This window comes from Antechinus flavipes, chromosome 5 (genome assembly GCF_016432865.1).
Source record: "Antechinus flavipes isolate AdamAnt ecotype Samford, QLD, Australia chromosome 5, AdamAnt_v2, whole genome shotgun sequence".
In the NCBI taxonomy this organism is placed as follows: Eukaryota; Metazoa; Chordata; class Mammalia; order Dasyuromorphia; family Dasyuridae; genus Antechinus; species Antechinus flavipes.
In genome coordinates this window covers 56,102,638-56,119,168 of record NC_067402.1, presented here as the reverse complement: position 1 = coordinate 56,119,168, position 16,531 = coordinate 56,102,638, and the positions used below count along the sequence as shown (strand labels likewise).

Here is a 16,531-nt window from a genome sequence, read left to right as displayed (position 1 = left end):
TTGTATTTAGAAGGGGAGTTAGAGCAAAATGTCATTGATAATTCTTGACATGTAAAGACAGGATTCTAAAAGGATGGTAAAATAAAATCTGTAGGAGGAATAGATTTAGAGGAGAAAGATGGTAAATTCAAGGTCAGTTATTTTCAGTACTGACTTTGTGATCCTATTTGGGAAAAGATATTGGAGTGGTTTGCCAGTTCCTACTCCAGCTCATTTCACAGATGAGGAAACAGGGTTAAGTGACTTGCTCAAAATCACACAGCTAATTAGTACCTGAAGCCAAACTTGAATTCAGAACACTATCTACTGTGCCACCTAGTTGCCCTATGAAAAAGACTACCAGTAGATATATCTTATTTTGCTTTATTTGCTCATATACTACTAGCTAATAATATTCAGTTGGCAACTAGGAAAATGAAATCATTAAAAAATGAAAAAAAAAAAGATTTTGAAAAGGACTCTGTTTGATTTTTGTTCACTTTAGTTAGCACGAATATATATTTGTTAATTATCTCCCCTATCGGAATGAAAGCTTCTCAGTACCTAGCAATTGTTTCATTCTTTGTATCTCTAGCACTGAACACAGTAACTAGCACATAATAGGTACTTTTTAGAAATTCTTGTTGACTGATTTGTATCACCAGCAGAATGGCTGAAATAAACACTGAGGAAAAGTTTATTGCAACATATATTTTGGCCAGCAAAATAAATGAGAATTGACCAAAGGTGTCTTACATCCTAAATGTCTTATTTGGGGAAAATGAGTTCCCTAGACATAGTCTATTCTCCATAAATGACAAATGATACAAGAAGCTTTGAGTATCAATAAGGTCCCTTTTAGTTCTTAAAGTCTATGCATCAAGGAAACATGCTAATCACTGCCAAATGGAGAACTGAAAAACTTCAGAATAGAGACAATCAGTTTATCTTTCTTTTATTTTTCTTTTATTCTTTTATTTATTATATGGAATATGTTATATTCCATATAATGAATATGGAAATACATTTTATATGTATATGTGTGCATGTGTCTATGTTTTGTTTTTCTTGCCTTGTCATGATAAGGGAAGGGAATATGAAAATTAAAATAAAAAAGAATTAAGAGAAATCCTTTGTTTTAAAAATTAAAATAAAGTCTATGAATCTAAGTCTAAAGTAACTATAACTCCTCCACAATGTATCCAAAGGATACAGATGCATTTTGAGGTGGACTCTGTAAATGTTCAGAGCAGAGAATCAAACTGCCTTGAAGGAAAGCATTTGCAGAGCTTCCACTATATAAATCTATCACTGCATCTGTTCACCATCATTTCTAACTGTTTTGTTATTAGGTTAAATTGCTTTATGCTCCTTGCAGGTGTTGTAAAGAGACAACTAAAAAAGGACACATCTGTTTCTTGCTTGATCACAAACAGAAAAACAAAGTGTCCATAGTAGAAATTGACAAAATGCCGAATTCCAATTTCTGAGTAGTTCAAGATACACAACAGTCATAAGGAGAAGGTCTCTCTAGAAGCATATCTAGTGGACAATATTTCAGACTAACAGTTCTTGTCAATACTTTGAGCCACAAGAATTCTGTGCTAACTACTAGCTGTCATTTACTTACCACACTATTTTCTTTCCCAAGCACAAGACTACAAGTTCTCCCCAGTCTGGGGACACTGTGGTGAAAAATCAATTTTAGATACTTTGGAGGGCTTTCTCTGCAAGTACTATAAATCAGTGTTGGCACAAAAGCATTGGTATTTAGGGAAAAAAAATTAAGTCTCCACTTTCAGGGCTATACATCAGAATTACAGATGAGGGGAAACAAACAAACTAAAACAACAACAACAACAACAAACCCTTAGATCTCCCAAGTTCCCAGCATAAAGAAACAATCAAAACAACAAAAACAAACAAAAAAAACTTTCCAAATTTTCCCAAAATTTCCATTTAATAATGGAATCAGGGGCTAGAAAGTTTTTACATATTATATGTGCCTATTCTATACAAGCATTTTATTACAAGTATTTCCAGAGGAAATACATAATTATTAGTAAAATCATTAGTAAAATAACTATTATGAGATAATGCATAGAGAGAGAATATGAGAAATATCATTAGATGAACATGTTGTATACTTCTTTATGTTTTTATTTTTTATTCAATTTCAGATTAATTTCTGGTTCTGAGGAGAGGCCACATAGTATAGTAGGTTGTGGATTCAAATCTTGTTTCTGATACTATGTAAGGAGGACCAATCCAGAACTTCAGTTTCCTCACTTGTAATATTACATAGTAGTATTTATGCCATAAAATAGTGTGATGCTTAATTGAGATAATTTACATAAATATTTAAACAAATATCAGTTATTATTATGGGAAAAGAACTCAGTATTCAGATCTTTGTTCAAATACTAGCTTTACCACTTATTATCACATTAAGCAAGTTCTTTTACCTAGCTGAGCCTGTTTCTTTGATTTAAAATTTCAACAATTGCTCAATTAAAAAAAATCATTAAATGTCTGTGCACTAGGTACTATGTTGAAATGACACAAAAATAGTAGGCTACCATTCTGTGTAGGGAGACAATATTTGTGTTTCACCTTGTGTATGTGTGTGTGCATATACAAACACAATAAATATGAGGCAAGATTTCTGTGGGCAAGGAAGGAGAAAAGGAATAAATATTTATATAGCACTTACTATATACCAAATAGTACATATATAAAATGCATATCATTTGATTCTTACAACTCTGCCAAGAGATGCTCTTATTTTCCCCATTTTAAAGTAGAAGAAACTGAGACAAACAGAAGTTAAGTGATTTGCCCAAGATTACACAGGTAGGTATATGAAGTATATGAGTTATCACCAGTAGTTGAGGGAATTAGGAAAGGTGTTCTGTAGAAAATGACAAATAAACTGTGTTTTTAAGGAAATGAGCAAGATTAAGAGATAAAGATCATGAGAAGAGATAGAGAGATGATGAGGTGTGCCTTCCAAGATTAAACAAAGGCAAAGAACACCCTGTGTGAGAAGTAACAAGAAAGCAAGTTTTGCTCGACTGATGTGTGTATGGCAAGGAGTAATATATAATAAAACTAGGAAGACAGATCAGTCCCAGATTCGGAAGGGTTTGAAATGCCATACACAGAAGTTTATGTTTGATCTTAAGAACATTTTTTTGGTGATAGTAATATCTGTATGTCCTAGCTGAAGAAATTGATGAGTTTCAAACGAGATACAAAATTGTCTATAAATGTCAATTCTTTAAAATTACCCAATTCATTAGGAGAGAAAATTGCTTTAAATAAATGATGCAGGGTGAATCCATTTGCCATATTTTCTAAAAAGGTAAAGTTCAAAATGCATGATAGCCTATAGAAGAAGAAAAAAAAGCTAAGACTAGATGTTTCTCCTGAGATTACAAAGGTTTCTCATTATGGAAGCAGTTTACAATTGAATTTATAAACAAATTCAGTGTATACATAACCTATCATAATAAATAAATCACAGAAAATCAACAAAATTCAGCCCATGAAATAGTCTACAGATATTCAATATAGAGCCCTAAAATGGATGGAATTAAGCTGTGGGGATATCAACTATATTATTTTTAAAAACTTAGTTGAAGTTTGTTCTTTTTTTTTCACAATGCAAATATTTCAGTTCCAAACTCTCAGGCTAATTAGTTTAGTGTTAACAAATTCCTTTAAATGAAACTGAGTATCAGAGACCAAGTATTTGGCATATTTCCTTTTTTATGAGAAGTTGTTCTGGAGAACAAAAGGTCATCAGATCACAAGATAAGAAAAGAAAGCAACATCAAAGGCTATCTAGTCCAACCTGTTCATTTTATAGATGAGAAACCAAGGTCTAGAAAAGTACAGTTACATTTAGAGTTATTCCTCCAATGTCAGGCAGTTCCAAAGGGACAAAGCGAGGATTTACCCTCTAATCCTTTGATAACTTGTTCAGCTCATTTCTACTGCATTACACTACTTTTGTAACCATTGATTATTTGTGAGTGTGAAGGTCATGTTTTATTCTTTTCTTTTGGATTTTTGCCTAAATTTCAGAGGCTATGATCTGTAGTCACCATTATGGTTGTCAGTTGTCAAGGAACATGCTGCCATGCTATAAAGTATGGTTACTGGTGCATTATCATGATAGATAAACCATAGTATATTCATAACAAATTCCTGTCCAAAAGAGGATAATCAATTAATGACAGATATAATGGAAAGTCCATATGTTGAAAAGCAGAATGATTCTGGTTCAGCTTAATACACCCTGACCAAATAACTTATTATACTAGTTATCAAAATAAATGAATCAAAAGATAGAAAATATTTGAACTGGTGATAGACCACCTATTTTCATTCACTTAATGTTTAGGCAGAATATTTGATGATACAAAATGTTTCCATTTTGGTTTTTAATTCTGCCTTAGGGGCAGCTAGGTTAGGGATAATAGTCAATATTTAGACTTGCTTATGACTTTTTACCCCCTCCCCCAAGAATAACAGCAAAGTTTAACACATTATCTCATTTGATGAAATTATACGAGGGAAGATGATTTTTTTTTAATTAGATGTCAAAGCTACAAAAATAATTCATCATGTTTTAAGAACCTAAGCAATTCTCTTAAGAGAAGATTATATTTGAGCATGTAAAGTGTGTTGAGGTTAGTCAGGATCTCTAGTTAAGAAGTTACATACTCTGAAATTCACATCACTTCCCTGAATTCACCTAAGCATATGATGGACTTGAATTTGACGGAGTTACTATAAATGTTATTCAGGAGTAGTTTCCTTGATGGAGATGGTCGTGACAGATACTGTCTCATTTAATCCAGCTTTCTAAAATATATCTTTCTTCCTTCCTTCTTTCTATGAACTTCTCCAGCTAGCACATAATTAAGAGTGTCAGCTGAAAAAAGGTCTAGTATTCAACATTTTGGTCATTCTTTTAAATTAAAAAAGCTGACAGAAGAAGGCCAACAAAAGCACTTAGCTGTGGGAGAGCTGATAAGAGTAGGAGAATTGTCTTTCTTCTTTAAAGAAAGAGTAGAGAATAGAAATTCAGAATAAAGGAAAAATATAAATAAAAAAGAATAGTTATAGGAAACAAAGCCTGATGGAATTAAGTTTTTAAAGACTGATGGATTACACAAAGTAGACTTTGTGTTGGACTCTATAATATAGTCTCATTTTTCCATTAAAAAAAAAGATTAACAATTTGCTTTTATTCAAAGAAAAGTAAAGGGATAGAGGAACAGAATGTAATCTTTCTAAAATTTTACAAGATTTTAACTATACATTTGTAATGGTCCTTAGAGGCCATTGAGTCTAATCTCCTTCATTCTATGGATGAAGAACCTGACCTTAGAAATATTAAATAACTTAACCAGCATTTCAAGCTTAATAATATGTGGCTAGACTCAATATTGAGTTTGGGTGTTCAGATTAAATTTTGTATAAAGTTTTTTAAAGTCAGTTTTACACTATAGAGATTTGAATACATGCTTGAAGTGAAGATATAAATATTTTCAAACTTATTTCACTACCTAGAATGAAAACTGGAAAAAAAAATGTCCACTGTTTTAGAATCCTCATGGCATAGATAATCTAGGTGTGCAGTGGACAAAGAGATAGGCCTGGAAATGAGATAAATTGAGATCAAATCCAGCCTGATACACTTCCTAGATGTGTAACTATGGGAAAGAGACTTAGTTTCTGTTTGCACATTTTTGTTTCTGTAAAATGGGGATCGTGACAGCAACCATCTCCAAGATTGTTTTGGGATTAAAATGATATAATGGTAAAGTCCATAGCATAGTGCCCAGCACAGTTTAATACTATGTGTCAACTATAATAATTAGAACTATTACTCTCCTGTAGCAGGAAAATAATAGGACAGTTTTCATGTAAAGTCACTATAAAGTTTTTTTTGTTGTTGTTCTCAAGAAAATTACTTTTATAGAGTTTCCAATTAACAAATACCTACCAAATATCTACTATGTGCCTGTCGTGGATAACCTCATTTCAAAATCTTAATTGATTTCCTATCAATACAACTAACATCACTTTTATAGCATGAAATACTTGAAGCAATGATAACCAAAGACCTACTAAACAGAATTAAATGAATTGATGAAGTAGGTTAATATCAATGCAAAATAAAAGATATGTATACATGTTAAATAAATTTAGAGAATCTTCCCAAACTAATGAAAAAGGTAAGCTTACATATACCCACACATTCATACAAATACACACACATACACACACACACACACACACACACACACACACACACACACACACACATGCACACAGTTATCCTTTCACATCATGACTTTCTCCAACAAAGACAGCATAAGAAACTAAAAGGGAATTTGGAGGGAGTTTTATGGAAATCACAGATGAGACACAAATGCCAGCAGAAGACAAAAAAATTTTAGAAACTCAGAAATACATAAATGTATAGTGTTATATAATGTCAATCCAGATTGTACAAAAAGGTTAAATACCCTATAACAGAAAAAAAAAAATTCAGATTTCTTCTCTGGAAGGCTAAAAATAGCCACAAATGGAAGGCCTTAAAAATTTAAATGGATTTTCCAGCTCCACAATATGGAAGGGATAACCTTGGGGGGAAGGGGAGAAATATATATATATATATATTATATATACAAATTATATAAATTTAATACATATAGTCATATATTTATTGATACTTTTAATATTGTGTGTGTGTGTATGTGGTGTGTGTGTGTGTGTGTGGAGGGGGGGACAGACAGAAAGAGAAAGAGAGAGAGAGGAAAAGAGAGAGAGAGAGAGAGAGAGAGAGAAGAGAGAGAGATATGAAGAGAGAGAAGGAGGGAGGAAGACAACATTAACTTTTTCAATAGTTTGGGAAGATTCCATAAGCTTAATCTGAATTTTCTTGCTCTTTGGTATTCTTTATTGGTTTTCATAATATTTTCATAATAATGAAATGATACATAGGAGAAAGAGAAAAATTCAAGTTAAGCCAACTAGACAAATCCCAAAACTCCAGATCAGCAATGAGAAAATGAAACTAATCTACTTAGGAATAATGCCTGGGCACATGCGTGTGTACAGGTGTGTGCACACATACACACACTCAATGTTTAAAATTTCTGAATATTTTAAAAATATTAAATTGGTAAAAATATTAAATCACTTAATGTGTTCCCTCTTTTAGAGGGCAAAGATCTTTGACATCAACAGGGTCAATTACAAAATGACAGAACTCTTTTTATTAATTTCTATTTGCCTTTGGTCTGCAGAGAGTTTCCTGGGGCACAAGATTTGAATAAGTTTGAATTTAAACCTAGGAGAATGGTTTTCTGCCACTATTTCTCACTGGCTCTCATTAATTAATAATTCTTCACCTTAGGTGAAGGTGAAGTAACCTGAAAAAAACCTGAAGTAACATATATCTCTAGCTCCAACATCATCTTTTTTTTTTTTAATTTTCAATTCTCTTGGCCATAGGTAAGGATGTTTTCTTATTTTATCATATTTTTTTAAGAGGCTGTGGAAATTGATAATAACCTAATTTAAAAGACAAGGCTCCTCAAACCACTTTGCCACTAGCAAAAATGGCAAATTTAAATAATCACTGTAATAGATTAAGCCAAAGTTTCATTGTGGCCTTCAGGCTATATCAGACCCACAGACTAATCAGGTCTTACCATAACCTCATTAGAGTCTAGCAAACAAAATAATTAAGCCCATCACATAATTGCTGAATTTACTTTCCCTAAGACGCTTTGTTACAGTACCAAATGTTCCTTCATGATTAAAACTGAAAACGTGGTTTTCTTAAACTTTGAAATAATAGAGAAATAGAGAAAGACTCTAGAAAGAACTATAGCTTGGAATAATAGGTATACTTGAGAAGGTAATTCGCTATCCTCTTCCAATTCAAACTAAGACATCATATAAGAAAACAAAATCAAAAATATATAGCATGGATTTCATTGGAAAAGGAAATAAGCAAATATATATTTATAATGGAAGCCAGAGCTATATATACTCCATCTTTTAGTGGACCCATGACATTTATAAGTGAATCTGGGATGAATAGAAAGGCAATCTGGATCTCCCTACAATAGCAACAACCAAATATTCTTAATCCATGATATAACTATGCATTTCAAAGGTGTAGCCTTATGGTTCTATTTATTTCACAAAAACTAAAACTTATGATAATGCTTTATGTGTTCTGATGGATATAGTAATGACAGTTTCCTGTTGTGCCATAGACCCCTGCAAAGAGAAAAAAAGCAAAAACAAAAACTTAATGGGTCAACCCTGCTTCAAGAGTAACCTTAGATTGTTTAAAAATTGGGAAGTCTTCCAGATATTTGGACTTCAGTTTGGAAAGACAGTCAAAATCAGCAAATTAAGAAATCCCAAATTACAGATATCCATCTCATGATAAATAGAACATGACTTATCATGTTAATAATTATTTTTATCATAAGCTCTAAGCCATACCCAAAATATATATCAGCAGTCATTTTTAAAGAGAATGTATACATGTCAAAATTCCAATTTATCTTTATTTCCTGCTTCACAAATTCAGACAAATCTGCATCAATTAATGGGAGGAAGTCAGGTTCTTAACAAATGAATAGACAGGAGTCTTTACAAATAAAAAGTTTTGACAAAGTAGGGAAAAAGAAAAGAAAATCCTATTCTACAAAAGAAAGAAAATGAACATTTATTAAGATTAGAGAACAGGGAACTATTCAGTTGCCTCTGATCACCTTCTTCCTGTTTAAGCCTTTCTATGTTAAAATAATATGATTACTATATTATATATATACATATATACATACATACGTATATGTGTATGTACATACACACATCTTTTAGAAAGAAGTAATGGAAGGCACAGGTTAAAAAGTCTTGGTAGGAGAAGTTTATATAGGGGGAATTGTAGCACTCAGAATGGGAGGACTGAATTTTTTCAGAATGAAAACTGAGTGGAAATTCAGATGGACAGTAGATAATTATCAATAAATCATAAATATCCTCACATTGATTATAATGCCCATTGTTAGTATTTCAGTACTGCATAAGAGGAAAATAGTTAGAATATGGTTCTTTGTCAGAACCATTTGGGTAATCTGCACTGACATTTGACATACATTTTTCTAGCTCCCAACACATGGAATTTTATTTTTATTTATTTATTTTTTAAAATCTTATCACTGAAATCTTTTTGTTTCACTTTTGTCTCTGGGAGAATTCCTGCTAAGGCTTTTTTGTGTTTGTCTTAGAGATGAAACTTTTAGAAGTCTTTCACTTTTATCCCTTATGGGCATTCTCCCCAAAGAAGCTTTTCTCATAGCTGGCAGTCATTCACTTTCATGCCCTAGAGGATGTGAATCATATTTACTATTTATCTAAGAGGTGAGTTGTTTAGGAACCAGTCCTGGGGTGAGATAGAATTCCCGTTTTCTTCTTTACACCATCTTGGCCCAGTGATTATCTAGCTTTTAATGAACAAAAAATATGGCCAGGCTGATAAACAGAGCTGAGTTTAAATTAATTCTAGAAGAATTTCTTTTTCTTTTGAAATTTCAAGTTAGTCAATTGACTATCGCAGAGAGAGGAAATGATTTCAAGACCAAGGGCCAACAATGGCATAGTCCTAGAATATAGGAAGAGTTATGTCTGGAGATATCTAATTTACATCCCATGTTGGTCATGAATATTATACTCCAAACAAAGCACTACTTTCTTCTCCATTTGTATTATATATTCTAGGTACATATGCATGGGCAAAAATCATTCCTTCTCATGATATAATTAGTGAAATATTCCCTATAGGCAGCTTCCTGATGTTCCTTTTTGTTCTATATTCTATCAACATCTCAGATTTGGAAGAATCAGTAATTACAGGAAGCACATTTATAAGAAAACCAACAAATTATCATCATAACCTTTTATTGAAGTCTGTCAATGAACAAGAACTCAGAAGAACTGAAAGCAGACCAATCACTTGTTTTCTTGTAAAGTGCTCATTTTAGAAAGGAATGCTTTGCTTAAAATCAAGTTTCCATTTGTCTTTTTCTCAATTTTATCCCATTGATCCTAAATTGATCCTCTGAGGACAAACAGTATAGAGCTAATTCCTTCTATGAGAAAAATAGCTATTACATTCTTTGAGTCTTTTCTGTTCTAAGACCAATAGGTCCATAAACTGATTTTGCTATGTCATCAAGTTAATGTCCTTTTCACATTCTGTATATCTTCCCTGGATATTCTTGGTAAAATATAGTACCCTAAACTGATTACAATATGCCAGGTGTGACTTGACATTGGCTAAATATCACAAGCTCTCCATTCCTGGACATCACGAATCTCCATAAAATATATTAAGATTTAGGTTACTTCCTTAGCCACTAGACTACAGAAATTATTCATATTGATTTTAAAAAATCACTAAAACAACAGATCTTTTTCAAGCAAATTATACATAGATTCCTCACCTACATATGATGACTACCATGCATTTTCCTCATCTCCTCCCACTCCATCATTGCTTTAATGAGATCATTTTTAAGGGTTATACTCTCCTAGGAACTCAAAAATACTTTGATCATTCCTTTGTGCTTAATACATATTTACTGAATGAATCAACCATTAGTTGCTACACAAAATTAGGCATCAACAAACTCTGTGGAAAATTAAACCATTGAAGATTTGTAATGATCCTTGATATTATCATGACAGATCTAACAAATGCCTAAGATCTTTATTTAACCTCCTTATTTTGAACAATAATAACAAAAGTTTTAGAGTGAACCAATTATATAATGAACATGATAAATGTGAAAAAGAAATAATCTAGGCAATTTGAGTCCCACACACATTTTGCTTGAATTATCTGATTATCTCAAGGATCTTTTCATCTTCTCTTCTTCTCACATGCATATAGAAAAAATTAAGCATTTTCCACCCTTCAACTCATTACTATAATTGGTGGAAGAGATGAACCATATTCAAGTAGTCTTCTAAGAATTTCATAATGCTTCAACATCTCTAATACAAATTTAGTGCTTAGCCTGTATTATTAGAAGACTTAAAATGCTGCATTTTTGAGGGCTTCTACAGGCAGTCTACAGGCACTGTGGATAGAGCAGCAGGCCTGGAGTTAGGAAGGCTCATCTTCTCAACTTTTAATCTGACTTCAGACACTATTAGCTGTGTGACCCTGGGCAAATCACTTAACTCTGTTTGCCTTAGTTCTTCAGGAGTTGGAAAATGAAATGGCAACCCACTCCATTAAGTAAACCCTAAATGAGGTCATAAAGAGTTGAACATAGTTTGAAATTTCTGAACAATAACAACAATAAGATCATAAAAAAGCCATTTTGAAGTAGATGTGAAGAATTTTTTTTAAATGAGGAAAATTAAGGTTAGTTATTATTTTAACTATAAAAAGTTACAACAAATGTAGTTCTTTATGTAAAATTAACATCTTGTTGAGCTACTTTTCTTTATAATATTATACATCGAAATTATATTTATGGGAGGCTCAGAAGAATCCTTGGTTTGTTTTTTTAATATATGAAAAAAGGATTTATTTTTCTTTTTAAAAAGACAAATGAATATTTTCATATTCTACTGTCAGTGGACCAGAAAATCAGATGGTGAATATTTACAATTCATTTTGCACATACTTTATAAGAAATGAAGATTGTGAATATTAAAATGCCTAATAAGTAAGTTTTCATTTTGAAAGTCTATAAATAACTGACCTGACATTTATCTTTGATTTCATACTTTTAACTAGATTTGGACTTACTGTTAAAGAAAGATACTCTTTTAGAAAAATGTTACTGAATGAATGAATCTGAAATTCAAATAAACTATCATTAAAGGAGATGATTTTATAATTTTAACTGTCACCTGTCATATGAAGATGAGATGCAGTGGCAATAAATCATTGCACTTTTGTAATTTATATATAACTTTAAATTATTGTGTTAAAAATGGACAAAGTAGACATGTGAAATAAATGAAAGATTAGTAGGTATAAAAGAACCTTTCTACTGATGTTGAGGAATGGGAGAAGGAGATTGCGATGTAAATTTTCCAAAATGCTCATCTACATAGCCCATATTCATCAGAGAATTATTTTCTATTTCCATTTGACCTATATATTATTCAAAAAGAATATATGAATAAAGTATGGAAATAATTGTAATCCCATAAGATTCTTCCACTCTTTTTTGTTAGTTGCCCCAGGAACCTACAGATTGGTACCAGAACAAAATTTTCCCTGCTTCTTTCCTCCCAAGGCTCTGCTCTGAACTCTGAACTGATTTCTCCAATGTGGTCCAAGGAAGTTACCTTCCTTCTCCACCACTATCTTTTTACTTCCCTTTAATATATGTTATTTTCTTCCTCAACTAAAATGTAACTTTCCTGAGGGCAGAAATAATCTATCTTTTTGCTTGCATTTAAATTCCTGGCACTTAATCTCACATTTGGCTCTGAGTAAGAACTTAATAAAGTAACTTTCTGGAGGTTCCAGCCACGAGGGAAATAATTCATATTGAATGCAAAGTCAGAAGCTATCAAATTGTTACATGCTAAGGGAGCCTTCCCAATACCATTACATTGTCCAATCCCTTCTGCAAAGGCTTCCTAACCAACAGTTTATGAGGGTGGTTTTATGTTTCTCCAAGAATAGGCTACTTAGGACACAAAACAAGCACCAGATTTGGAGTCAGGGGACCTCCATTCAAATAATGACTGAGTTACATACTACCTGGGTAATTTTATTTTTTATTTTTCGGGGGTTTTGTGAGTCAATTGGGGTTAATTAAGTGACTTAACCAGCGTGACACAACTAGTAAATATGAAGTGTCTGAGGACAGATTTGAACTAAAGTCTTCCTGGCCACAAGGCAAGTGCTTTATCCACTGTGAATCTAGCTACTCCTCCCTTTGTAAACTTCATAAAGCACCTAACTTCTCTATAAAAGGAACAGGGCTAGAACTAGACAACTTTTGAGAGATTTCTCCTGGTTCTAAATGTATGGTTTGATGACCAATTGGTTTGTTCATATTTGAAGATACTTTCAAGAGAGAATGCTTATTTAAAACAATGACATTGTTCTCAAGATTAATTTGAAACAGTTCTACCATAGAAATTTAGAGGCAACTATCTTCATTGGGAGAAGACTTTTAATTTCATATAAATTCCATAAAGAATAGGAAGAGCTTCAAAGGGCTAATACCCATATTAACTCTAAAGGACATATGAAGAAAAATGCCATCTGCATCCTTAGAAAGAATTGATAAATAGATGTATGTATGGAATAATTTTACACATACACACACACACACACACACACACACACGTTTATTTGTATCTAATGGTAGCCATCTCTAGGGTAGGGGAAAAGGGAGAGAAGAAAAAAAAAAAGAACTTTACATAATTTTGATGGTATTTGAAAGAAATACTAAGTTGTACAGAGTAGATATACAATTTCATGTACAATCATCATTTTATTGCATTATTATGGAAATGCTTGATATTTTGTTCCATAAGATACAAATAAAATTTCAAAAAATATTGCTTTTAATGTATAATAATAATTAGTGATAATAATAACATATTATTTTAAAAATTCTTAGCACTCAGGACTTAGCACAGTACCTGGAAAATAATAGACATTATTTAAATATTTATTTCCCTCCTTTCCCTTTAAGAATAACAACAACCACACAGAACTAGTTGTTAGAATACAGTGTGACTAATTATATCTTTGAAAAAGTAAAGTGGAGACCACTATATGTAAGATGTCTTATTTGCTTGTTTTTTTTTTTTGAAGTGAGGAAGATGGCATATTTATTCATCTCTATGTGTATATATACACATACATATGTATGTATATAAACACATACATATATACATATACACATATATTAATTCATGTGACTGTAAGATATATGACAATAAGATTTTCTGTTTTTGTAGCCCTAACCAATTATAACCCAAACTTCAGAGTCCCAGATTCATACAATTCCAGAATATGAGGGAAATTGGAAGGGACTTCAGTAGCCAACTATTTCAACTCATATCAGATAGAAATCTCTACTAATACATTTCTAATAAGTGGTCATTGTTTTATAGTTTATTCCTTTTAGTTTTTGGAAGAAGACCTAAGAGATGAAACCTACAACCTCTTCAAGTAGTTCATTATACGTTTAGACAGCTCTAATTGTTAGTTGTTGTTGTTGTTGTTGTTGTTATCTTAAGCCTAAATTTCTCTCTTCATGATTTTTACCCATTTTTCCAAAGTCCTATGAATGTTCACATTAAGATGTACCAAAAATGAACAAAATGAGTGACAAGATGGTGAGCTCACCTTCTGAAAAGGGAAACATTCAAAATAATGGCTATTTAGAATACAACACTTGTTCTTGTGACAAAAAGAAATAATAGTGCTCTTGTTAGTATCTTATCATTAAATAAATTCTAATTTCATTTCATTTCCTTCCAATTTTCCCTGATTTTTATTTTTCTCTTCTTTTCTTTTTTCATCTTTTTTTTTCCTCTTTGACTTAGCAGTAGCAATTCATGGGCATTTTGTTTAGCTCTCTTAGTAATATTCAGGAATGAAAAGAATGTTGGCTTCTTAGCCATTTCATAGGAAATGATAATTGCCTTGGCAGGGTTCTTTCAAGTTTTATACTGGTCTCCAAATTTGGGAAAGTGTTTAATTAAGGAAGCTGACTCCAATCTTTTAGGTTTATTTTCAAGTGAGCATCACAAGTGAGTTATTGGCGAGCAGCATATGGGCATTCAAAGTGGAAGAGTGGGGAGATTCTTCACGACACATTTATCAACACATTTATACAAGGAATGAACTCAAAAAGTATAATGTCACCAGCTTCCTCAGACTATTTTACTTAATGGTTTCATTCCAATTTCCATCAATCAGGAAGTCTTACTATTCTAGCCAGGAAAGGAATTAAAACTTGGAAGGAAAGAGAGAAAAGCCTGAACTGAAAATTATTAATGCTGTCACTTTTTTCTACTACAAAGTTTTTCTTGTAGTTTAATCTTTTTCTGGATTAATTTGTCCTTGCCTTTATAATAGAAAACATAGGGTTTTTTTTCAACAAGTACTAAGATTTTTCTTTTTAAATTACTGTAGTAAAATTTGGGAGAGTGGTTCAAAGCAAATGGACAGAAATCTACTTACCCCCAGTTGCCACAGTGATTTCACGTAGAAAATGGCCATAAAATGGAAAATCGAAGGACAGATTCACTCTCTGCAAGGAACAACACCAGAAAAGAAAAATCAATAATCTGCAAAATAGCAAATATAAGGTGAAAAGCTTTTAGAAATGTGATGTTCCAAAAGAGTTGAGAAAATGGACCTCTATCTTTCTTGTGGAGGTAGGACAATAAGAATGCAGGATATTGCATATGTTGTTAGATATGAATGATGCGATGGTTGGTTCTATTGAATTCCTACCACACACACACCTTTTTCTTTTTCATTATTTATTATAGGAGATGATCAGAGAGTAGTGTAGAAGAGAGGGATATATTTGGTAATGAAGGTGACATACATTTATATATATATATATGTGTGTGTGTGTGTGTGTGTGTATGTGTATGTACATACATATATGCATATATTTATGTACATACACATACACACACACACACACTCCATTTTATTTCCTTTAAATGATGTCTTCTTCATTGATGCTTGAAAAGTGGAATACTCCTTGCTTAAGTACAAAGTGGGCTTAGAAGTGGCTTATTTTTTCTCATAGATAGGCAAAGCAATCACAAAGTTTCAAGTCCTGTTCTTTACCAGAATCCCCACTGTTGTGTAAACTTCTGCTTATATATGCATATTCAGGGCCATCAGTTACTTGAAGGATAACGAAGGGAAAAAGTAGTTTTAAAAAAAAATTATTTTTACAGATTCAACCATCAGTACAACTAAACTGGGTTTTCTAGATATTTAATTAAAGGCAATTAGAGTTTATAGTGCCCTATTTTCTTTCTCTGCATCTTGTGATGAAAAACAGTCTTTTTGTCAAGGGATCTTAAAGGATAAGGCAAGTGGAGCAGACCATTCCTAGACCTATGTGTGAATAGTGTTGATCCCTTTTTTGTAATCCTATATCTATACCCCTCTTGCTATCTTTGTAAAACAAATGTGCTTTCAGTATGGCAGAGTGATTGTGATAGAGTAATATCATTTCCAAAGAAACTGAAAATCACTTTTGAATCAACAGAGAAGCATATGGCAAGTATGAACAAGTTATAATCCATTACAAACAACTAAGAGAAATTATGTAAAGGATATTAAAATCTATATGAACCAAAAAAGAAGATGAATTAGTCACAAAGCAAAAATGAAGGATAAGTGGGGTTAGACAGCCTATGAGAAACATACATCCTCTTAATGTCACAGGAAAACAACGTTAGCATATTGTACATTCCCTCTGTTCAA

The 16,531-nt window shown here is 32.2% G+C and overlaps 1 protein-coding gene across 2 annotated transcripts in view; it reads right to left on the bottom strand.

The window, feature by feature from the left end:
- PLXDC2 (plexin domain containing 2) overlaps positions 1-16,531 on the bottom strand; it is a 518,304-nt gene that overhangs the window by 229,927 nt on the left and 271,846 nt on the right. For both annotated transcript variants that reach the window (XM_052000461.1, XM_052000460.1), the window contains exon 4: positions 15,260-15,329. In XM_052000461.1, the coding sequence (XP_051856421.1) occupies positions 15,260-15,329 (70 nt within the window). The remainder of the gene's footprint in view (positions 1-15,259; positions 15,330-16,531) is intronic.